Raw genomic sequence first — 25,647 nt, 5'->3', positions numbered from 1 at the left:
TTTCAAGAACATTACATGATACATGTGCATATTGTAGTGACATACAAAAACCCTATTCAAAGCACACTGTAAATTTGGAGGACGATTATCTTTGCATTGTTTTTGTGATTAACCAACTATTGGTGGTATGGGCACTGTTGTAAGTCACTTAACCGTGTGCCAGTGCTTTGTGGTAAATTCTGTTATGATCCCCATTTTTCTGAGGGGTAGACTGATGCAAAGAGAAAAGTTCAGTCGTTCTCCACTGGCCACAGCTAAGCCAGCAAGCAGCAGAGCCTGCATTGGAACCAGGCACTGTGGCTCCAGACCCCAAGTTCTCACCCTTGTGCTTCTTGCAGCACAACTGCTTCCTTGTCACTAAGAACTTTGTTCAGGAGTTTAACAGTACCTTTAACTTCTAGTTTTTCTTTCTCAGAACTGAATCTGCATTGCACTGCATCTCTGCATAAACATGTGTTTAAATTTGTCGCCTTTAATTTTTTTTTTTAGATAAGATGTGAAGGAATCAGGCTGTTTCTTCTGTGGCTTCAAGCACTTCAGACAAACTGTGCAGAAGAGCAGGTGCTGATTTTTGCTTGCCTCGTGCCTGGTTTCCCAGCGATCATGTCGTCCAGAGGGCCCTGTACACTGGAGACACTCATCAATCCTAGCCCTGGTGTGGCTGATGGTGAGAAGCATTAGCCAGCCTTACAGGTTGAAATGACTCTGAAGTTCTATTGAGGGATTCTTCGGTTTGTCATGATCCTGAATAAAAATCTTTATTTCGTAGATGGGTTCGGAGGAAGAATTATTCCCTGCTCATATTCACAGTAAAGTCTTAGAGACATTAGAATAGAAAGAATCAGAGCCTATTTTGTATGAAATGAGGACAGGAGACATTTACTGAAGTGTGGAAACAGGAATGGAAGGGAGGAATCAGATGTTGGAATAGCAGGAAGTAGAGACATATCATATATCTGGAGAGTTTTCATGGCTGTGAATGAGATTTAAACGCAGCATCTGAAACTTGTTTATTGTTCTCATCATGATTGTTTCATGAGTGGACATTCATCTGCTCACCCAGCTGTGTATTTTCATGCTGCATTCATGGAAGGACAGTAGCTGCCTCCTGGGAGTAGTCATGGCAGCCATTTGTGTCCCATGAGTTTTTAAGAAACTTGTCAATTAGGGCCATTAATTGATTAATGCAGATCACTTTATTGCCCAGTGACAGGTACTTGATTCCTTAGGCTGACCAAAGCAGAGTTTGGCAGAGAGAAGAATGGTTTAGAGGGAAAGGTGGCTTCATGGGCATTTGTACCATATTTCCAAGCCCTTGATGCACACTGGCCTGGAGTGTAGTGTGAGCAGGTTCCAAAGGAGGGGCAGATGTATTTTAATGGAGGTCATTTTTAAAAAACCCTTTGAACTTTGGTGAAAGAACTCTCCTTTTTTTTCCCCACTCTGCAGCAAAGATCTATCCAGAAGAAATCACCCCACTCCTGCCAGCCATATCAGGGGAAAAGATCGCTGAGGACCAAACATGCTTTTTTCTTCAAATATTGTTGAAATATATGGTTATTCAGGTAAGAGCAAAATCATGGATAATTCAGGAATGGTCTTCCTCTCGATGGGAAAGAGAAAACCTTGCATCTTTTCTTCCATCTCATCCATATTTTTAATTTTGCTTTTTCTTTGAGGTAATTCTTTGTGGTACTTCACTAAAACTAGAATATGTGCCAGATAACATCAGCAAAGACCTGGCATACATAATATTTTGTGTGAGTGTGTATGTCAAGGAAACAATTCAGTTCTCTGATCTACTTTCATATTATTACCACATTCACACAGAACACTTCACTTCTAATTCTTGTGGTTACTGAGTGTGGGTTTTTCCCTCACCAGGCAACTCTGCGACACCAGCTGGGTGTCCTGTAGTTTCACTCAGCTTTGATGCTGTCTGCCTTGAGATGGCATCTGATCCCATGGGTTAAGGGCTCAGTCCCATGAGACTGTTCCGTCACATTCAGGTGCCAGTCACAAGTAGGAGGGGCCCAGGTTACCTACAGCTTCTCTACAACCTGGCTTACAAATTGGGTTCCTTCAACTCCTCCTCAGGTTCAACTGAGTGGCTCACAGAACTCTGGGAAACATTTGTTTTCATTCAGCAATTTATGAAGGTATGATAAAGGATACAGATGAACAGCCAGATGCAGAGACAGAAAGGGCATAGTCTGGGAGGGTCCCAAGCACGGGAATGTCTGTTCCTGTGGGGTTGGGGTTCATCACCCTCCTGCTCCATGGATATGATTACTTACCTGAAGTTCCCTGAAACCTCTGCTTACTGGGATTTTTATGGAGGCTTCCTCACATAGACATGCTCTGCTTCCAACCTCTCTCCCCTCTCTGGAGGAATGGAGGGGATGGAGGGTGCCGAAGACTCTAAGTTCAAATCATGGTGTGGCATGGTCTTCCTGCTGAGGAGTCCTTACTCAGGAGCCATCTGAGAGCCCACCCAGAGTTGTTATTAGAAGAAAAGATGCTCCCAATGCTCTTATCACTTAGGAAATTACAAGGGTTTTAGGGGCTCTATGCCAGGAAATGGGGGCAGAGGCCCATGTGTGTTTTCTATTACATCATAGTTACATGAGTCTATTTTTGCTTCTTTGCTTCTTCCTGACCCCTGATCGTATGCTAGCAAGGTGGGGTGGAGGAGGAGGCAAGCCCAGAGGCTGACCGGGCAGATCAGGAGTAGGCAGAGCAGGCAGGAAGATTTGGGTGAAAGTATATGGAGGTATCTCTCGGTGCCACCAGGACAGACCTACTTGATGTCATGTGTTTCTTTCTCTGAGTTTATCAACTGAATACAGAGTTACTGTCATTAGTTCATGATTTCAGATCATGATCTCTTTCCTCTAGTCTGCATTTCTGGTATGGTTCCAAAAGAAGCTACTGAATTCTTTTCTTAGCCAGCACTTCTCACATCTCTGAGTTCTTCCTGGGAACTCTGTCCAGTCTCTGTGTTCTCCACAACCAAGTTTGTTGATGTTATAATTTCTGCTCAGTCCACCTCCTCTTCTGACATTCACAGCCACCTGCCTCTGCCCTGTCCCTGCTGAGACAGAGGCCCAAGACCATGAAGGAGGTCTAGAGGTCAAGTCCAGATCAGGTGATCTGACAATGACTGCCCCTTCTTCATGATATTCTCTCCTCTCCTAATGTTTTCGTCCTACTTTCCTCCTCCCTTTCTTCTTGCCACTTTACGTTTGTTTATTTATTTATTTATATTGTGTTATGTTAGTCACCTTACAATAGATCATTAGTTTTTTATGTAGTGTTCAGTGATTGATTATTTACATTTAACAGCCAGTGCTCATTACAATATATGCCCTCCTTAAGACCCATCACCCCATGTCCCCACCCCCTTCCCCTCCGAAACCCACAGATTGTTTGCTAGAGTCCATAGGCTTTTGTGGTTTGTCTCCCATTTCTGATTTCCCCCCTTCAGTTATCCTTCCTTCTCCCAATGTCCTCTGTGCTATTCCTTATGTTCCACATATGAGTGAAACCATGTGAAAATTGTCTTTCTCTGCTTGGCTTAACTTCACCTAGCATAATCCCCTTCAGTTCCATCTGTGTTAACCCAAATGCCACCATTTAGGTGTGGGTATTTCATCCTTTCTGATGGTTAAGTACTATTCCATTGTATATATGAACCACATCTTCTTTATCCATTTGTCTGTTGAAGGGCCTCTTGGCTCTTCAATAAATGGTGCTGGGAAAATTAGAAAGCTATATACAGAAGAATGAAACTCGACCATTTTCCTACACCATTCACAAAGATAAACTTAAAATGGATGAAATGTGAGGCAGGAATTCTTGCCAGTTTTCTTAAGGGGATTGTTTCTCTCTGCTGTCCCTCAAGATTTAGTCCTTGCCTCCCTTTCTGACTACTTTGTCCTATTGGGCAATCTTTTCTGCTCTCCTCTCCCGTTTCCTTTGGCCAGCACTAGAAACACAAGGACTCCAAAGTCCCAAGAGCAGACTGGAGTATTATGTTGTCTTCTAGAAGCTGTGCATTTTGGCCCTACTGGCCCATTCCACCTGCATTTCAAATTCCACCTGGTCAGAAGTGGTAGGACATTCCATCTGTCTCCAGAGGTTGGCATGGAGTATTGAGAAGTTGGATGTATTGGGGCACTTGGGTCTCATTCTAGATGTGTTGCTAAAGAGCTGTGCAACCTCAGATATCACATAATCCCTAGAATCCCACTGGAGGAAGGATGTTGGTGTTATAGGGTGGGGATTTTTATGCAGACTGTGAACCCCCTGAATTGCGTGCAGACTTTTATGTTTGTATCCATCCCACTCTTCTTCCCTCCCTTCTCTCTACTGAGTCCTCAAGCAGACTTTCTCCCTTGGCTCACCCCGGGAACTGCTGATAGGCTATGGACGCGGAGCCCCTCTGCCCCAGGGGGGGCATCCCTTGACCTCTCATCCCTTGACCTCTGCTGTTGCACAGCTGTTTCCACTTTTTAAGTGGGCTGTGACATGAAGGAGGTTGGGAAGCTATGCTTTAGAGTGCTCTGTGTACTAACCAGTATTAAGAGCCTGTGACAGGTGTAGCTGGACTGGCAGGCAGGCCTGGTTTATCTTAGCCTGGGGATTGCTTTTAATAAGGACAATGCACTTTCCAAGTTTCTCTAGCTTTGCCTTCTGATGATACTGATTTTTCATGTAGGTAATATTGGGTGAAATTCTTGCAAGGGATGGCCCTTTTGAGTTAAAAAAAAAAAAAGTACCAGATTGCATCTGACTAAATATTTTAAGGACAGAAAGAATGTTAAGTCATTATAGAGAACTGGTAGAAAAGAAAATACAGGCATGATGAATAGAAGGAGTTTAAAAACATATCATTGGTTGATTTTTTTTTAATAGTAAAAATATCTTTAACATAGTTAACCATTTTCTTTTGAAATATTCATTCTTGTCCTTGTTTGAGTTATAAGATACGATTTCATTACATGATTGTCAACAGTATTTGTAAACATAGGGGTTTTTTTTGTTTGTTTGTTTGTTTTTAGGTTAGGAATTTTACTAAGATAACAGCAATTCAATTTAGTAGACATTAAGTTAAAATGTAAATGTACATATGTTCTTTCCCACATATTATCCAAAGGCTGCAAGCTTGGAGTGGAAGAATAAGGAGAATCAAGATACTGGTTTTAAATTTCTTTTTACATTGTTTCGAAAGTATTATCTTCCTCATTTATTTCCATCATTTACTAAGTTAACAAACATCTACAAACCTGTACTTGGTAAGTACTGATTGGAACGTGTATAGTGGATGTCCACAGGGAAGCTGTCCATTCTCTTTCAAAGTGGCTTTTGTTTATTTTTAAGTACAATAGTCCTCTTATTCTTATATTTAATGGTAACTTTATTTTAAGAGGTTTAAAGTTTCCTAATAAATGATTTTACCTATTTGTACAAACTATTTCTTTGTACCTCAGGGAGACTGTGGCTCCTGTACTCAGAAATAATTCAGTATGTGTCATGATTTTTTTTGATGTAATTATATTTAAAATCTTCTAAGTTTTTTTTAATTAAAACTCTTCATTGAAGACCATGTTCATTATCTCACACAAAGGTGTTAAAGTTTGCATTTCCTTAAGTCTTTTCTTATGGGTGGTGGGGTATGGTGACTACAGACGTTGGCCAATGGGGAGGCAGGCCAGCCCAGGCCACACAGCTGCCCACAGTGGGCCCTTTCTTTTATCCTGGATCTTTCATCCAACAGGTGCTACATACAGCTTCTTATGGAGGGGCCAATATTTGGGCAGCTGGGCAACATAGGGACAATAAGCCCCAGAAAGGAAGGAAATATGAAGGAATTTCTAGTTTGGCTGCTGAAGTTTTTCTTCTATGAAAAATGAAGGCTCACAGGACAGAAGGATCCCTTCGATTGGTGCCAGGGCGGAGAGGCAAATTTTCTTCTCCCTATTGTTTGAAAGCAGGCAAAATTAGTTAAAATGAGTAATCAGAAATAATTTTGGAGGGGAAAAGGTCACAGTAGACATTAATCCATCTCGGGAATGTGGACTACTAATGATTTGTCTTTGGGTGTTTATTTATATACACACACACGTGCATGCTTGGATCAGGGGAAAAAACAGCAGAAACTTGATGCATTTCAAAAGATGTAGAAGTTATTGATATATGTATTTGTTAGCTATCTGTATGTGGGTATTTTTTCCAGAACTAGTTTCTGATTTTGTAAATAGTCTATATTCATTGTGGAAAACATAGTACACCTTCATATACTGAAAATAAAGTTCTTTGTTGAGAACTTGTCTGCCTTGAGCAGGTACCACCAGCTATATAAAAGTTAGTAAGAGAGTTGGACATACAGCAAGTTGCAGCTCAAATCCAATACCATGTAATTTTTTGTTTTGATTATGAAATTTAAAGAATGAAAAGGAACTTCTTATTAGTTTTATGAAAATGGTGATGTCTAATACGTCAAAGATGAATTCTTTCAGACATAAAGTAGTTGATACTGATTCTATTCTTTGGATTCATCTAAAGGGAAAGGCTATGAAACTAGTCTCATAGATTTGATTAGTGTAGTAATGGATGTTAAAATACCTAAAATCATTGAAAAGTAATAAAATACCTAAAATGATGAAAAATGTCTATACATGCTTTTAGATTTGTTTCAGTCCTAAAATGAAATTAAATTTGTTATAATGTATGTGAAAATACTTTTACATTAGAGTTGCATATTATTACTTAAATTTGTTGGAGAGTTATTAGCTTAGTACTTCCATAGCTGTATGCCATAGCTATAACAAGCAAGCAGTAACAGTAGCCACTGTCCCATCTTGGTCATATCACAAGGCAGAATTAGAAACAAATCTACCAAAAGATGTCATTTTTAAGAATTTTTGGTACTTTAATTTTAGTTGCTATTCATACAACCAAATGTGTATCTGCTTTGTTAAAAACTGAGCTGTTTGTGGGGGTTACACTCACTCACCTAATCCTGTATTCTTTTTTCTTCCAGACATCCCTCATTTGAGACCAAAGCCAGTGTACATTACTACAACTCGAGACAATGAAAACATTTACAGTACAAAAATTCCATACATGGCAGCTCGTGTTGTTTTTATTAAATGGATTGTAACTTTCTTTTTGGAAAAGAAGTATCTAACTACTACCCAAAACACTAAAAATGGAGTTGATGTACTGCCCAAAATCATACAGGTATGTCATTCATCTTCTTATCTTTTGCATAGATAAAAATATGCTAACACATAGCAAAGTAATTGACTCTTAGGGTTTTTAGTTCCTCAAGGATGGTTGTTCTAGGGATTGGGTTTATGGGTAGGCTCTCTCTCTGTTGCTGAGGTGTCAAACAGCTCTGAGGTAGCACTTGCTGTGCTCTGTTGACATTGCCATGATGAAGTGATCTTGGGGGCCAGGGAGATGTTCTGAGAAAATAGCTGTTGTGTGCAGACTCCTGGACCGTCTGATTTTCCCTCCTTTGCTCAAGTACCAGTGACCTCATAGCATAAGACCAGGGGCCTGTGTTGCCTTCACTAATCCCCAGCACCAGGCAGGTCCTCAGGAATCATTTAAGTGGGCTGTTGGAAGGACCCATGAAACTGCCAAGTGCCCTTTTAGGATCTCAGGGGGAGGAGTGGAAGAGCATCTCAGGATTTTGGGGTGCCATCATGGAATGCCTAGAAGAAAAGGCCATCTCTCTTAAAGGCCTTCAGTGAAGACCTCTTTCTGTGTGGGGCCCATGGTGTACCTTCCCTCTCTTCTGGTCCTTGGTCACAGAGAAATGGGCTTTCCTAGCAGATTGAGTTGCTTTGGGACTTGTGCTGGGTACAGCAGGACCACATGGGGAGGTTTGAGAGCAGCTGCTTCATGGCAGGGGCCTGCTTTTATGCACAAAGCGTGGTCCCCTTAGAGCAGGTTCGCTGATGCCCTGGAATTCCCAGAAGTGTGATTAGGCCTGAGCTGGAAGAGTACACATATCTGAGTAGCAGGTAACATCTTGGTGGAGGAGCACCAAACTGAGGTCCAGAGCATGTGTCCTCATTGATTAAGAACTGACTACAGAGCTGGAGAAACTTATTGTTGAGGAAGTCGTCTGAGGGGGCTACAATTCCGGTAAAGAGCAGCAAAATACTTACTGAAGATTTTAAAAGGAAGCTTTGAGGTGCCTGGGTGGCTCGATTAGTTAAGTGTCTGCCTGAGATCAAGCCCTGCGTTGGGGTCCCTGCTCCCTGATCCCCACAAGGAGTCTGTTTCTCCCTCCCCCCCCCTCTGCCACTCCCCCTGCTTGTGCTCAGTCTCTTGTTCTCTCTCTGGGTCAAATAAATTTTAAAAATCTTTATAAAAAATAAAAAGAAAGCTTTAAAAAACCTTAAATTCATTAGTTTAAAATGTAATAGGAAAACTGTAAACAGTAATGATCACTACTAAGAACAAAGTGATTTTCCAAAGGAATATCTCATAACGCTGAGGAAAAATTTAAAGAGGTGGAAATCAGAAATGAATAAATAAAATCTGAGGTCAGGTCCAGACCTATCTTGCAAGTATCATGAGGAAAAAAGGAGAAAAGATCAGAAGTGATAATTGAACTAATACAGAATTTCCTTGAGCTGAAAAAAAGTCATGCCTTTGATTCACAAGGCCTTCTAGTCCCAGGGAGATTTAGCTGAACAGACACTAACCTAAATATACATAAACCTCTTTGACTTTCAGGGATTAAGAAAAAATTATCAGAATTCCAGATAGAAACTACCTGTTCCTTCTAGAAAATGGGACAGAGTAGCATTGAACATTGAATCTAATATATAACCCTCAGAACTGAAAAAACTGTCAGTCTTTCTCTCTCTCTTTCTTAGAACCTGCTTCCTATCACATATGTAAGCAGATGTCAGATTGATTAAAGTTCTAAATTGATTTAAGGTCTAAATATAAAAACAAAATGATAAAGAATTGAGGAGACAGTCTAGAGGAATTGTATAAATTTGGGCATTGGTAGACTACCTGAGGTGGAAATCAGACCCACAAACCTAGAAGAACTGAGGTGCCACTTTATTTCAAAAAATTGAGAAAGGTTTGTGTATCAAAAGACAAGGTAAAACTACACACGGACAATAGGCTGCGAAAAGCATCTGTAACATCAGAGTTTTTCAAGGAGTTCATGCCTCTGATACATAGAGTGCCTACAAATTGAGAAGAAAACAAGCAGTCCAATTGTAAAAGAGACAAAAGGAGAGGAAGGAGTTCATGGAAGAGGAAATAAAAATGACCCTGGATTTCACTATGAGCCAGGGAACACTGTTAGTTCTGGACCATATTGAGAGACCTTTATTTATCCATCAACTAGACAAAAATTAAAAATCAATCAGGTAGACAAAAGTTTGTATGAAATCGTATATAAGAAATGTAGTCACACTCTGATGAATTTTAGATTGTATCTTGTGTGATTATTAAATCAATTCAAAACAGTCTGTTTAAAGGCTGTGACTGCTGCCTACCTGGTTTCAAAATTTCAGAAAACCATCAATGTATTTATTGAGAGTAAGTTTCTAATTTTTGAAAAATACAGTTGGATGATGAAAAGTAGCAAGAATAGCAGATTAACCATGATTCAAGGTTCTAACATTTTTTTTTCCTTAGCTGGAAAGGAGACTTCTTACACTTGTGAGTCATCTAGTTTTATTATCTGGCTTTCTTAGTGTCCATAAAGGTCTGACCTCCTGAATCAGTTTGGATGGTTGTCTCATCCTAGCAGAAAGACTCCATAACTCAAACTGTCTTAAAGATAAAAAAGAAATATTTCAATCTCATGAAGAAGCAGCTCATGACATGACTGACAGAGAATATAGTTAATTCACACTGTCTCCATGATTCTCTCTAGTTTTCCTTACTCTGCCCTTTCCCTCTGGCAGATTTGTCTTCCACTCCCTGCTGACTTTAATATGGCTGCCAGCAGCAGGGGCATGGCCTTCCTTGTTCATGTTCAGAGACAACCCAGATACTTCTGTAAAGCCCTTCCCATTTGTGTGAGTAGAACAACTTAGGCTACCTGTCTCTCCTAGAACAGTAACAAGGCACTGACTCTCGTACAGTTGGCTATGTGAATGGCCCAGGAGGGACATGACTGGCTTCCATGACAGAACCCTTCCCTGGTACTATGGATGGGGCCAGCTTCCCGTGACCTGGGCTGCAGGGGAGGAGGCACATGGAGCACTGGGGTTCTATCAGGGAGGGAGAATGGGTGTTGGCAGTCAACTATCCAGGTCCAGTGTTACCACACCCTGCAGAGAGCTGAACTTAGAAATGGTCATTCCCATTGTACAGACTCTCAATATGTCTCACAGTGAGTTGTTCTACTAGTTTTCTAGTGCCACTGTAGCAAATGACAAACTTTCAGTGGCTTGAAACAATACAAATTGATTATCTTGCAGTTCTGGAGCTCAGAAGTTCAAAATCAGTCTCAGTGTGGTAAAATCAGGATGTTGGCAGGTCTGTGTTCCTTCTGGAGGAACACATTCTGGAGAATCCATTTTTTTGCTTTGTCTTGCTTCTAGAGCTGCCTGCATTCCCCGGCTTGTGGCCCTTCATTACATCACCTTTTATCCCTTTGTTTCCATCTTCGCATTGCCTTCTGTGTCTGATCCTCCTGTCTCCTTATAAATCTTCATGATTACATTGGGACCACCCAGATAATTCAGGATAATCTCTCCCCACTCACACCTTAATTTAATCATGCTTGCCAAATCCTATTTGCCAGGTAAGGTAAAGTACTCAAATCTTCTGGGGATTAGGGTATGGACATCTTTGTGGGAGTCACTATTCTGATGAGTTGCGTCCTGTACTCCCTTCTGTGCCTTACACCTCATCTCACGTGTGTCTGCTGTGTTCCTCTCTTCATCTGCATTGTGAATGAGAAATGCAGCAATTAAAACCATAGAATATTAGATTTTGGAGACAGTTGCAGGAATAAAAGCACATGTAATTTCATTTGTGTCCTAAAAGTTTTTGTTTGGAATTACAAATTTAATCTAATTTTGCCTGAGTAAAGTAATATGACTTAATCAGTTGATCCAAAATCTCTTTTCACAGAATATACTGCTGTTGTAAAAGCCCTTCAAAACAATATTTTAAGTTCTGTTTCCAAATGGAGTTTACACTTTTGCCCTTATCACTGTATTAAATATCCTGTTTGAGGGCTCTTTTGTGTGCTTTTTGCAAACTGGATTTGCTTCTGGATCTAAAACCAGGAAGGAGAGGAATTAGTGTTATCTTCTAGACTAAGTTTTCTAACCACTTGAAGAATATGGTAGAATAAATATCCATGGGAGAACGAAAAGACAGTAGCTCTTACACCCTGTATACTATGTTGACAACAACAGCATAAACCTGACCAAAGCTGTAGATTCTTGGTGCATCATTTTAGCTGAAAATGTGTTCAGCATAGTATGATTTAGTCCTTAGTAATTCATATTTGTATGAGATAAAAGTACTTCAACATACATTAGAGAAAACAAAGTGTTGATGTTAAAATTTAAGTAGTTACCATTTTTTACCTGTTCTGTAAACACATTAATTGACATTAAAACCCATAAAAGCCCATTTGGGAATGGAAAAGAAAGTTTGAGGTGGTATCAGCTTTTTTGAATGATACCGTATTTATTTGTATGATAACCCTTAGTTACACTTTGACTGAGTCTGAATGCGCCCTTTAATAATGATCCATGGGCTGTGGGTTTCCCGAAATTGTATGTCATGGGGTGAACAGTTAGAAAAAGTGAATCCCACAAATGGACAACCGTAGAGGAGTTTATATGTTACACAAATACATTTGTTTTTTGACTACCACTCCAGTACTTTCTGTGTCTAGAGCTCTACCCAGGCGGTGCAGGCTGCCCCCAGCTGTGTTGGAGAATCATGACAGGGGCATTCAGTGGCCTCAGGCATCCCCACCAGAATGGTGTTTGCATCCTCTCATTTCCCACCTAGTTTGTGGTGCCCCCTTTAGCTTGACCCTGACAGTGGACAGGTCTCAGTATGAGCTGTCAGTGAGAAGAAACCAGATGTTGGGGAGGGTTAAGTGTCAGCTTGTATCATGCAATTTCCTGAACCCTGGCAGTGCAGGCCTGGGCCAAGCTGGTATGTCTGTTTCACCGACCAAGGCTTCCTCATGTGCCCAAGAAGTGAAAACCGATTTTTGAGTTTGCCACCAGAATCACCCAATACTAAATAATAGTTGAGAATTCCAGCTTGATTGTAGTGGGTGGAAATGGACCTCTCTCTGTGCTTAATTCTTACGTATGCTTTTACTGTTCATTTTCATAAAAGAGAAAGATATGAGGAAATTTAGATTATCAGTTTGTTTTCACTCATCACTCACTGCAGACATAAACACCTGTCAAAACATACAGATGTTTTTGGAAAGTAGCCTTTTACAGAGGGAGTAGGGACTAAGGCTAAGGAAAGCATTGTTCTATCAAGAGAAGTTGTTTTATGCTGAGTGAAATAAGTCAAGCAGAGAGAGTCAATTATCATATAGTTTCACTTATTTGTGGAGCATAACAAATAGCATGGAGGACAAGGGGCGTTAGAGAGGAGTAGGGAATTTGGGTAAATTGGAAGGGGAGGTGAACCATGAGAGACTATGGACTCTGAAAAACAGTCTGAGGGGTTTGAAGTGGCAGGGGGTGGGAGGTTGGGGTACCAGGTGGTGGGTATTATAGAGGGCACGGCTTGCATGGAGCACTGGGTGTGGTGAAAAAATAATGAATACTGTTTTTCTGAAAATAAATAAATTGGAAAAAAAAAAAAAAGAAAGTTGTTTTCCATTTGTGGCATGATTGGAAATCCATTTCATGTGATCTATTTGGATAACAGAGCTCACTTTTAATATTTTTAAACTCACTTTGATTTTTAAATTGAAGTATAGTTGACACACAATGTTGTAGTAGTTTCAGATATACAGCATAGAATTTGACAAGTCTGTATGCTATGTCACCGTACTGTGCCATCAACCATATTCCCTATGCTGTGCCTTTCATCCTGCAACTTATTAATTTCATAACTGGAAGCCTATATCTCCCACTGTGCTTCACACATTTTGCCTGTCCACCCACTGCCTCCTCTTTGGCAACCACCAGTTTGTTCTCTGTATTTATGGGTCTGTTTTTGTTTTTCTGTATGTTCAGAGCACTTTTTAAAAGAATTTGGTGCCTTTAAATATATTTCTTTATTTACATTATTTTAGCTACCTAATTGCCATGTTACCCAATTAGTTATCTAATGACTTCAAAACTTGGTGGTTTAAAACAACAACCCTTTTGTCATATTTCATGTACTTTTCGGGTAAAAAATGTGGGCAGGATCCTGTGGGGCAATTCTTGTGCTTAATAAGGCATTAACTGAGGTCAGTGGGTGGTGGCCTTCAGCTGGCAGCTGGTTAGTCTTGAGGGTGCAGGATGGCTGTATGCACATGCCTATTACTTTGATGGGTGCAATTGGAAGGTGAGGCTTAGCTGGGCCTCCCACTTCCATGCAGTCTCTGTAACAGGGTTGTTGGACTTCTTTCCTGGCCAGTCAGAGCTCCAATAGCAAATGTTCCAAGAGATAGGAAGTGGTAACTATCAGTCTTTTGTACCTGGGCCTGAAACTAGTACAGATCTCTTCCACCCTATTCCACTAGTTAACATAGTCACAGAGCCCTTATGAATCAAAGGGAAGGAGGAGTCATAGAATTTGTGATCATTTTTTTAAATTGGCTGCATATGTACATATGTACCATTTTTTTTGGCCTGTGGGGAAAATGGAAGTTATTGATCCAAGACTCACAGGTTATTGAGCCATAAAAGAGACATTAGACTTAATCCAACCTCCATACTTTACAGATTAAAAATATATATATATGTATATACACTTATGTATGTGTATCAGTTATTATATAGATACACATATCTATATCAGAAAAAATGAGTAAAATTTTATTTTTCTGCAGAAGATAGTTGGCACATCAAAAGGATGAAATTTTTTTTAAATAATTTCTATAGGACAGCTCATTTCACAGTATGACAGTACCTTTAATAAGCCACACAGACTTAAATAGCTAAGGCATGAAGAGAAAAATTATTATAAATATAATCTTCCATTAATTTTCCCTAGAGATTGCTATTTGGATATCTGCTTTCAAACTGTCCTTGGAAGTTACTGAAATAACTATTTTGTATTTCTCATATCTTATCATTTGTTGTAAAAAATATTCACAGTAGGTAGAATTTTAGTGATATTTGAGTTATACGTTTTTGACACTTAAAAATAATAGTGAAATTTATAAAAATGAAGCAAAATGATACATGTATTGTAATTGGAGGAAACCTTTAATTCTATGGGGAGATGAGAGCAGAAATCCACCTTAAATATGTGAGCATGAATTATTTTATTTCTTTGTGCTCTTAAAACCTTCTAAAATTTTAAAATTTTGTAAATATATCAGTTAAGTTCAATCTGAGATTCTGAATATGAAATTCAGATCAAGATTCTTCTCATAAAATACCCTCCACAAAGATTTTGACACTCCTCCATCAAGTGTCACTTAGACTTATGAATCAAATGATGCCTTCCAATATTGTGGCTCAAAAAAATCTACTGAACTTTCAAATCTCTGTGACCATAGAGTGAGTGCTGAATTTAGAAACCAAAGGTGATCATAGTATAAATTCAGTGACACAATTTTTTCTATGATTTTGCAAATATAAGTTAAAGTATTTTGGTTGAGAAAATTTCACAGCCTCCCTCCCTGCAATAATCTAGTGTTTTTCCTGTTAAAATAACTGAGTTGGGGAGAGGTTAGCTGGTGAATTGGGAAATTGGTGAGTATGGGTCGTAGAGCCAGTTGTGCTTTGAGCAGAGCTGGTGTCTAGCTTGCCTTCAAGTTGATGGTAACCAGAGTCCTTTAAAATTAAGTAAGTCTTCAGTTTCACCGGGTGTTCTTGAATGTCAAAGAGGCCCACTCAGAGGTAGTAATGGCTTTCTTCCAGACTGTTGGTGGTGGTGTGGGGCAAGAGAGGGTGCCGGAGCTGGATGGCAGCTGTCCCACAGAGCAAGACAAAAACCATTCCAACAGCAGCACCTTGTCAGACCGAAGACTCAGCAACTCCAGCCTTTGTAGCATTGAAGAAGAGCACCGAACTGTGTATGAAATGGTGCAGCGGATTCTCTTGTCAACGCGAGGTTATGTCAACTTTGTGAACGAAGTCTTTCGTCAGGTTAGTGTGTGTGTGTGTGTGTGTGTGTGTGTGTGGTGAGTTCATGAAATTAAAGAGGGTTTTTTTTTTTTCCTTTATGTTCAGTTAGCCATTGTATATTACATCATTATTTTTTGATGTAGTGTTCAGTAATTCATTAGGTGTAATACCCAGTGCTCATCACAACACGTGCCCTCCTTAATACTGATCTCCCTGTTACCCCCTCTCCCCAACCCCCTTCCCTCTGAAACCATCCATTTTGTTCTTGTTCTTTTGCTCATAGTACTGCAAGAAATACTGTTGATGAGTTGGGCTACATTACGGGACTGAATCATGATTCCTCTAATCCTGCTTTTAATTTGTCATGTGGAGTGTTGCAATTTTGTTTATGATTCTTTAAGAATTTGTTTTTATAAAATTCCAACATATAGAGGGGAAATTCCATATATGAGCAAATAATCCCCCAAATACCCTCTTGTGTCCATAAGAAACTGGAAACCCAGAGTAGGTGGGAAAAAAGCCCTTTTTGGATACTCATCAACAATTGAACATGGCAAAGCGGAGCCCCAGGCTGGTGTTGTCCCAAAGGCTCAAGGGAGCTCTAGAGAGGCTCTGCAGATGGCTGTACTTTCTCTGCAAACACACATGGCATGCATATATGATAGAAGTATTTATGACCTAAGAGGAAAAAGAGAACAAGGGGAAAGCAAGGGCTGACGCTGATACAGCACCCTGATGGGACGCTGTGGTGGGTGGGGAAGTGCAAACAAGAAAGTGGGTGCAAGTGAGGAAGAAGATAGCGGAGATAGATCAGAGGCTATACAACGCTTAGCAACCCTGAGCGACAGCTGGGGCTGGCTTGACCCCCAGGGGACATTGAGCATTGTCTGGAGACACTTTTGGTTGTCACAACTGGGGAGATGGCAGTGCTACTGGCATCTAGTGAATAGTACCCGATGATTATCCTGCAGACACAGGACAGGGGCTCCACTGTGCCATGGCAGAGAACACCAGGCCCCAAATGTCAGTAATGCTGCTATAGAGAAACTCTGACAGAGGAAGCAGAACCTGCGGTGCAGCAAAGACAGCAGCTCTGTGGTGTGGAGTGGAGCCACTGGTCACCTCATCTTGGTACTTGGTGCCCAGGGGGACAGAGCCTTGCTCCTTTGTGGGCATGTGCATGTAATGGGGAATAGCTGTTGAGTCTGGGCACCTGCACAGAGGGTGAGGCCCCTGAATGGCAGGGAGCCGTGGTCGCTGGGGAGAAGAGGAGGAGCCCTGTGCACAGGAAGAGTGCACAGGCACCATGAAGAGTTTTTTGTGGAGGGGGAAGACTTCTAGATACTGATTAACTCTTTCACTTCTGAGACTGTCCTTAAGGAAAAATCAACCAAGAATGAAAGTCCCAGGGTAATCCATAGCAATCTGGTGGTTTTACCATATTTTGTATTTTATTGAATAAAAATGTTTGACTTAGCGTGATCTTTAATATTTTAAATATATCAAAAGGTTTTGTTTTTTGTTTAGAAACACAAAATTAAACATCTTCACCTACTGTCTAAAAAAAAAAAATGTTTGACTTAAAATATTAGTTTGGGGTGTCTGGGTAGCTCAGTGGGTTAAGCCTTTGCCTTCAGCTCAGGTCATGATCTCAGGGTCCTGGGATCGAGCCCTGCATTGGGCTCTCTGTTTGGCCGGGAGCCTGCTTCCCCCTCTCTCTCTGCCTGCCTCTCTGCCTACTTGTGATCTCTCTGTCAAATAAGTAAATAAAAATCTTTAAGAAAAAAAAAGAAAATTTAGTTTAAGCTTCAGTGAAAATTCCCTCATAAAATATTTTTCTGGTTCTAGGCCTCAGCACTGCCTTGGTTCTTCTCACTCCCTAACTGTGTCTTCTCTGTCTTATTTCTTGGGTCCTTTTTATTTGACCCCAGATTCCGAGAGTTGACCAAGTTCTGGGCTTGAGCCTCTTCTTCTGTAACACCACACTTGCCTGCTTAGGGCCTTCAGCTATTTGTGTAGAGCCAGCAGCCATGTGGCCTGAGACTCCCAGTCAAGCCTTTTGTCTGGACCTTGCTTCTTGTTGCCACACTTGCCTTTTGAAATCCCAACTGGTGATCTTGTTTGACTTTCTAGTGGTGTCTTAATGATAATGAAGCCAGAGCTTAGCTTATTTTCTTCCCTAACAACAGCTTCTAACAACCACTTCTTTAACAGGACTTGTGTTCTTGTGTGCTTGTTAATTTTAGCCTTCCTGTTATCCTTGTCTCCTGCTCCTCCTCTGAGCCATCACTGAGCAAGATATGCAGGGGACTTTCTCACTCCCGCTCCTTCCTTTTCCTTTGACCATGGTTAGTAGCATACTCCCTGGAGCCCCACACCTGCTATGTCATTGCTTTCTAACCTGTACTGTTTATGTCATGCTGCCAAAACATTCTTTTATCATAATAATGCATGATTTAAAAATCTACCCTATTCTCCTCATTAATGTTGCCCTGTTGTATTCCTGTTGTATGCACCAGAAGGTACTTGGTAACCATTTGATTTGAGTTGAAATCATTAAGGTCCTAGAGGGCATATAATTGAGAATAGAGGTCATATATTTTATAAAGAACCAGATAATGATATTTCAGGCTTTGTTGATCATGTGGGCTCTGTTGCTGCTCTTCAGCTCTGCTTTCGTAATGAGAAAGGAGCTCTGGATAGCACGTAACAAAAAAACATGGCTGTGTTCCCGAAGAACTTTATGGAAGTCACTTGGCAGGCTGGATTTGGATGACAGGCCAGAGTTTGCAGACCCTGATCTGTAGCAGTGTTTTAAGCTCTTGGATGCCAGTGCTTACTATAAGACTAGATATGATTGACAAAACTTATAAGTTTTGCACCCGAGATACATGCTAATATGGTTTTTCTTTCATTGTTTAAATTGTTAATTTATCATACGGACAGTTCTGTCTGCATCCATTATTGGTAAGAATGTGCTCTAAATTCTGTGTTCTACTTAGTCCTAACTCCAGTCTAAATTCAGTACTGAAGTAGCTTGAGCCACAGACATTAACTGCAGACTACTTACTACCAAACTTCTGAAACATCTTTGTGCTGTGAAGCTAAGTAGAGATACTTGAAGGGGCATGGGTTTTAACATTGTATTTTATTGCCCTCTTGTGGTCAGTGATGAATTTTTCTTTCTGGATGGCATAATGTAATTTCTTTCCAATTTTAAAGTATTCAGAGACTATTTAATATTTTAGGCCTAAAGGCCATTAAAGTTTAAAATGTACATTCAGGAAGCACATGTTCTCCGTGGGGAGGTAAAATTGTGTGTATGCACCAGAGAACAGTGCATGATGGCAGAGGATCAGATGTCGACTGTGTGAACATGAAAATAAATGCTGACGAGGGACCCTGGGGCAAAGAGGCTCGTGACAGGGGCTAATTGTGCAATTCTTCTAGGACTGCATGGTTTAGTGGGTTGCAGGCGATGGAAATAGATGGTAGCTGAAGGGAGACAAAGTTCAGTGGCGCTCAGGGCAGCCTCAGTTTACTGCTGTCCCCTAGCAGGCAGGCTAGCAGCGAGTGGTAGAGGCTTCAGGTGGCCAGTTCTGGTCTTGGGGTCACTCTGCTTCAAACTTGTCTTCTTACCAGTGTTTTTTGGACTAGTTGTAACCATTTGTAGGTCATGAAATCAACTTATCAAAAGCCAGTATTTTGAGGTACATGGGTGACTCAGGTGGTTAAGCATCTGCCTTTGGCTCACGTCGTGATCCCAGGTTCTGGGATCGAGTGCCATGTTGGGCTCTCTGCTCAGCAAGGAGTCTGCTTCTCCCTCACGCTCTCCCCTTGCATGTGCTCTCTCAAATGAATAAATAAATAAAATCTTTTTTTTTTTAAAGGCCAGTATTTTTTTTAAATAATGAAATAGAATAAAATAGACCAAAACATTTCAGAGTGCACTGCATGTTCTAAGGATTAGTATTTCTTTGTGAAACTTGTAAAATAACATCTATTTATGTATATACTGTATATAAATGCATATATGCTTCTCTAACATGTCTTCCTTAGTTCTGAATCTGAAAAGTTCCAAGCTCTACTGTACAGGTTATTTGTTGTTCTGTTTGTTGTTGGTTTTGTTTTAAAGAATATTTTATTTTTTAAAAAGTAAATGTTCATTAGATAAACAGTCTTAAGCAAATCACTCAAAATACTGCCATTAAGCAAACAGTGTTCATGTTAAAAGAGTATCATTCCAGGTATTTCTTTTTTTTTTTTTTTAATTTGACAGACAGAGATCACAGGTAGGCATAGAGGCAGGCAGAGACAGAGAGAGTGGGAAGCAGACTCCCCGCTGAGCAGAGAGCCCGATGTGGAGCTCGATCCCAGGACCCTGGGATCATGACCTGAGCCGAAGGCAGAGGCTTTAACCCACTGAGCCACCCAGGCGCCCCACATTCCAGGTATTTCTATACATTTATATTTGCCTGATGGCCTGGCTAGCTAGATAAGCAGATAAGAGCCTGGCGGTGAGGAGGTGGGTAAGGCAGGATATAAACAGAGAGCAGCCTAGCAGACAGACGGGAAGGCTTATAGATGAGCTGATACATAAACAAACTGGCAGGCAGGTATAGAAGATCAAACAGGTGATGTAGATAGGCCAGCTGGCAGAAGTGGAAGTGAGCAGGGAGGTGTAGATGGACAGGTACGTAGGTGCAGACAGACAGAGAATTTGGCAGGCAGTTAAAGATGGACAGGCAGCCAGCCAGCCATGGACGGGTGAAGGTAAAACCAGATAGAGGTTCACTGAAGTGAAGGCAGAGGTAAGGCGAGGGTATGTGGAAGTGCCGGGGTAGGGGTGAGGGACTGACAGACCACTTTACGACAATGGAATATTTAATTCTTAATAATTCTTTCATGCATTTTTAATGAAGAGGTCTCAGTTTCATTTTATTTGAGTTTAAAGGAAAATAAAGAGGAACAGAGTTGTAGAAATTCAAATAAACATTCCTTTACCACAAGAAATATTAATTACTAAAATATTTCTCTATAAGGAGAAAATTACAGTCACATTAAGGTAGTGGAATCAGTTTTTGTCCCCATGGTATAATTTTAGATAGCACTTATTTGATTTCTTAAGAAATCTGAAGAAATTATCACTCATATTTCCTTCAGCCTCCTCTCCCCACCCACTTATTTCATTATATTATAAATTGATAGCCTAAATTTGCCATTATTTACAGTCAGTTTGGAATCCTAATGTGCAGAGTTGTTTAGTCTTGGTTCTGAATTTAGGTAGACTCTTTCCTTTTGGTGTCCTTAGTCCTAACATGCTTGCTTTGATTCACTTCTTGGATGGTCTCGTTTTGTCATCCAAGTTGGTGTTTTTGAGAAGATGTCTTGAGGCTCTAGTCGCTGAGTCCTTTTGTGATGAGGAATGTTTTCCTTTTGCCTTTTCACATGAACAGCAGTTTAGGTGGGTATAATAATTTCAGGTCACCCTTTCTTCCAATTAGGAATTTGTAAGTCAAAACTTTTCTAAAGTTTGCAGTATGAGTACCTTCAACATTTTTAAAGTAATAAAAGACAAGCTTGGAAATGTTTCCAGGAAACAAGAAATTGTAACAAATGACTAAGCAGATTTGAATAATAAGAAAATAGAACTTCTAGAAATGAAAAAAATGTAATAATTGAAATAGTAAAGGAAAACTCAGTGAGCGAGTTTAATAGCAGGTTAGATACAGCTGAGGACAGAATAAACAGAATGACGGATCTGAAGAAATTATCTTGAGTGTCCTTCAGAGAGACAAAGATGAAAATACAGGAGGTTGGGACATAGAGAATATGGTGAAAAGGTAGGAAGCTTGTGTTCCACTCTCCTCTGTCCTTAATATTTTTTTATCTGCTATTCTGCAAGTTACTGAGAATATCCTACTAGGACTGCGGATTGGTCTTTTTTTTTTTAATTTTATTTTTTATTTATTTGGCAGAGAGAGATTACAAGTAGGCAGAGAGGCAGACAGAGAGAGAGAGAGAGGAGGAAGCAGGCTCCCTGTGAGCAGAGAGCCCGATGCGGGACTCGATCCCAGGACCCTGAGATCATGACCTGAGCTGAAGGCAGCGGCTTAACCCACTGAGCCACCCAGGCGCCCCCCCCCTTTTTTTTTCCCCCAAAGGCTCTGAGTATTTTACACACACACACACACTCATATATATGTGTATATTTGAGGCAACATTATTAGTTTCAGTTAAAGATTCACAAATGTATGTTCCTTTGAATTGAATCTTTCATCAGTAAGAATTTTTCCTCTTTATCTCTAGTCTCTAGTAATTTTTTTGGTGGGGGGGGCCTCAAAATCAGTCTTGCCTATTCTTAATATAGCTCTACCAGTTTTCTTTTAGTTAGTGTTTCCATGGTGTATCTCTTTCTAACTTTTTACTTTCAATTTCTTTTCTCCATATCTGTGTTTTGGATGTCCTCTTATAAATGGCACAAAGTCTTTTTAATAGTTTTTTAAAATCTTACCTAGTAATTTCTGTCTTTTGATTGGAGCATTATTCCCTTTACAGTTGACATGACAACTATTCTAATTATGTTTAAGTTCACTATCTTACTTTCTGATTTCTAATTGTATTGAATTCTGTCAGCCTTGTTGTTTTTGGTATCCCATTTTCTCCTCTAGCTTAGTATTTTTATACTCATTTGTAATATTTTAATTGTTAACATCCCTAACTTAAAATCTAGCATTAATTTTAACTTTTACCCCGTGAGTATGCACTCCAGTTCCATTTATTCCTTCTCAGTTCCTATGCCCCTGCTATGTACAGTTTTGTCTTGACTCACAATGCAGTTGTGTGCTGATAAAACCATCATAAGTTGAAAATACCATAAATCAAAAAATGCATTTAATACACCTAACCTACCAAACTAGATAGCTTAGCCTCACCTACCCTGAACATGCTCAGAACACTTACTCTAGCCTGCAAGTTGGGCAAAATCATCTAACACAAAGCCTAGCTTATAGTAAGTGTTAAATATCTCGTGTAATTTATTGGATACCGTACTGGAAGTGAAAAATAGTATGGTTATGTGGGTGCAAAATGGCTGTAAGTTTATCAGTTGTTTATCCTTATAATCCCAGGGCTGACTGGGAGCTGTAGCCACTGTCACCACCTAGCACCACAAGAGAGTGTCATACTACATATCCCTAACCCAGGAAAAATCATAATTCAAAGTACAGTTTCTACTCAATGTACATTACTCTCACACTGTCCTAAAGTTGAAAACTTCGAAGTTGGACTATCATAAGTTGAGGACCACCTGTATTTGAATTCCATTATGAATATGTATATATAAATATATTTCTTTCATAACTGTTATTTTACACAGTTTTATTTTTATCCATATATATGCATTTTATTCATTTAGATTTATCCAAATAATTACAATAATGTGCAATAATTTTATTGCATCTCTTCCTGATTCTCTGATCCACGATTATTTTTCTTCTGCCCAAAGAATCACTTTTAGTATTTCCCTTAAGTCAGATCTCCTGGTAAAAGTTTTTCTCATTTGTGTGTCTGAAAATTTCTCTATTTTGCTTTTGTTTTTGAAGTGCAGTTTTTCTGGATACTGAATTCTACGTGGGCAGCTGTGTTCTCTTTGTACATTGAATATTTGTTCCATTGTTTCTTTGAGAAGTCATGTGAGGTCGTGTGGTTGCCCTTTGGAGGAAATGTCTCTTTTTTCCTCTGGAGCTTATAAAATTTTCTGATTGTTCTTGGTTTTTCACCTGTTTTACGGTAATGTACTCTGTATTTACCGTGTTTGTGTTTGTGATTCTTGAATATATGGATTGACATCTTTACCAGTTTTGACCAAGTTCTCAGCCATTCTCTCCTCAAATATCATTTCTGTCCCCGTTTGCTAATCTTTCCTTGTGCATCTGCAGCCTTGTATAGGATCAGCTTTTCATGGTCTTCTCTCTCACCTTCCCTTCTGAGTTAGCCATCCTTTCATCTCACCATGCTTCATTCTGGGTGTTTCCTTTGGATTTTTCATCCAGTCTTCAGTCATGTCCATTCTGTTGTCAACCCATACACACGGAGTTTTTAATTTTGGCTATTTTATTTTTCAATTCCATTTACATTTCTTTTTGAAACTTTATTTATCCTGATTTCCTATATGTTTAAAATATTGTCTGGTTTTTATTGTGGTTTTGTTAGTATTGACTTCTTTTCTCATATTTCTGATTTTTAATTAACATAATACATTAACCAGACAGTTTGTACAAATAATTTGGGTTTTACTGTGATTTTGTTCACCTATAGAGGATATTTCTATTTGCTTCCTGGGAGGAGGATAACATGATATACCTTGATTTGGGATTTGGATTACCTCACTGTCTCTATATATTTTTCAAAACTCATCACATGGTCCACTTAGGATTTATGCATTTCATTATTTATAAATTTTATGTAAAGTACCATAAGAAATTTTGAACTCTAATCAGTGATATGCGTGTTGAAATATTTAGGGGTGAAACGTACTGATGTCTGCAGATTTCTTTGAAACACATCAAAAATAAAATGGATTGAAAGACGGAGCAAATCTAGCAAATGCTAATGGTAGAATCTAGGCAGCAGTATATGGGAACTCACTTTAAAATATTTCTACTTGGGGCGCCTGGGTGGCTCAGTGGGTTGAAGCCTCTGCCTTCAGCTCAGGTCATGATCCCAGAGTCCTGGGATCGAGCCCCGCATCGGGCTCTCTGCTCGGCAGGGAGCCTGCTTCCTTTCCTCTCTCTCTGTCTGCCTCTCTGCCTGCTTGTGATCTCTGTCTGTTAAATAAACAATTAAAAAAAAATATTTCTACTTTTTTGTATGTGTAAAAATATTTGTAATAAAATTTGGAACAAAATTAGGGTAGGACATCATTGTACTTTGTCATATTCTTTGTTGATCTTTCTTGAGACTTAAGTCAGAATATTTGTTATATTGATATGTTACAGTCTTGTTATAACACAGGCTCCTCTGTTCTGGAATTTGACATGACATCGATGGAAATTTATATATTGCATGAACCCTTGTTACACTGAAATCTGCCTGTAATTGGATTCTGTGGCATGAACATTAAAGGCAGTATTAAATCCTGAATCTTGAGATCTCAAGACCTAGAATCATTGCTAACTTACTTTGTAATCTTGGGAAAGTATCTCAGGTGTTCTGAGCCTCAGCTTAATTCCTCATCTGTGGAATGAATGAAAGCATTTTCTATAATACTGAGTTCCTCTCCTTTGTGTTTACCCCTCAGACAGAAATATTCCTTAGAGCTGATACTGAAAAGGCAAATACATTTCTCTTTTACCGTTTGGTTTATATTTTTAGAATCTTACATTAGATTGGATTTCTTACATGCATATGTATAAAGAGTTTAATGTTTAATGTTAAAAAGTTCATGGGGTGCCTGTGTGGCTCAATCAGCTAAAGTCTGACTCTTGGCTTTGGCTCAGGTAGTGATCTCAGCATCATGGGATTGAGTCCTGCATTGGGCTCTGCACTCCTGCTGGATGGAATCTGCTTGCCCTTTCCCTCACCCTCTGCCCCCTCCCCTGCTGTGCACATAGTCATGCGCGCGTGCTCTCTCTCTCTCTCTCTCTCAAATACATCTGAAAAACCTTTAAAAAAAATTAAAAAGTCACCTAAATGTGTACAATGCTACAACTGGCCAGGAGCTCTCTTTAATATATTTTCTGAGAGCCAACATTCACTAGCATACCAATGAGTACAGAACACCTGAGTATAGTCTTTACTCACTGGGATGCTGGTGAAAGTCAGGTCTCCAAAAGGGAAGGGAAGGTGGAAGGGAGGGAGGAATAAAGAAGGAAGAAAGAGAAAGACAAAGAAAGGGGAAGAGAAAAAAAAAAAAGAAAGGAAAAGCTCCAATTACTAGCATTTTCCATATTCTTTGCTATAAATATTCCCTCCATCACCATTATGACATCCATGAACATGGAGTTGGGCAGAGGTGTGACAGTTGACTGGAGCTGGCTGCAGTAGCATGTCTCTTGTCTTATAATCAATTTCTAATTCATTGAGAAAGGTTTTAATATCTAATTCTAATTCTTGGGAAAGGTATAACTATTGTTTATATAACCAATTGAAGAATTTGTGTAGGTGTGCATGTTGGCTATTTTTGTGAAAAAAATTACTCAGAATACGGAAGTTATTTTTAAATTGCATGACATTTTCTGGCCTAATTGAAAATGCCTTTTTTCCTCAGCAAGTTTGGTGTGCCCTGTGTTTCAGAAGAAAGTCTGAAATCGGTGATGGGGATTGGAAATGTCTGTTATGTTTCTTGTCTGTTACAGTGATCTGAGCAGGT

At 39.7% G+C, this 25,647-nt stretch overlaps 1 protein-coding gene across 4 annotated transcripts in view; it reads left to right on the top strand.

Moving 5' to 3' along the window:
- RALGAPA2 (Ral GTPase activating protein catalytic subunit alpha 2) overlaps nucleotides 1–25,647 on the top strand; it is a 327,482-nt gene that overhangs the window by 75,592 nt on the left and 226,243 nt on the right. For all 4 annotated transcript variants that reach the window (XM_044263547.1, XM_044263546.1, XM_044263549.1 and 1 more), the window contains 5 exons: nucleotides 490–667; nucleotides 1,450–1,565; nucleotides 5,159–5,297; nucleotides 7,046–7,245; nucleotides 15,069–15,296. In XM_044263547.1, the coding sequence (XP_044119482.1) occupies nucleotides 490–667; nucleotides 1,450–1,565; nucleotides 5,159–5,297; nucleotides 7,046–7,245; nucleotides 15,069–15,296 (861 nt within the window). The remainder of the gene's footprint in view (nucleotides 1–489; nucleotides 668–1,449; nucleotides 1,566–5,158; nucleotides 5,298–7,045; nucleotides 7,246–15,068; nucleotides 15,297–25,647) is intronic.

The sequence above is a fragment of the Neovison vison genome, chromosome 8, assembly GCF_020171115.1.
Source record: "Neovison vison isolate M4711 chromosome 8, ASM_NN_V1, whole genome shotgun sequence".
In the NCBI taxonomy this organism is placed as follows: Eukaryota; Metazoa; Chordata; class Mammalia; order Carnivora; family Mustelidae; genus Neogale; species Neogale vison.
The sequence above is the reverse complement of the archived record's forward strand: the minus strand, read 5'-3'. Positions and strand labels throughout refer to the sequence as shown.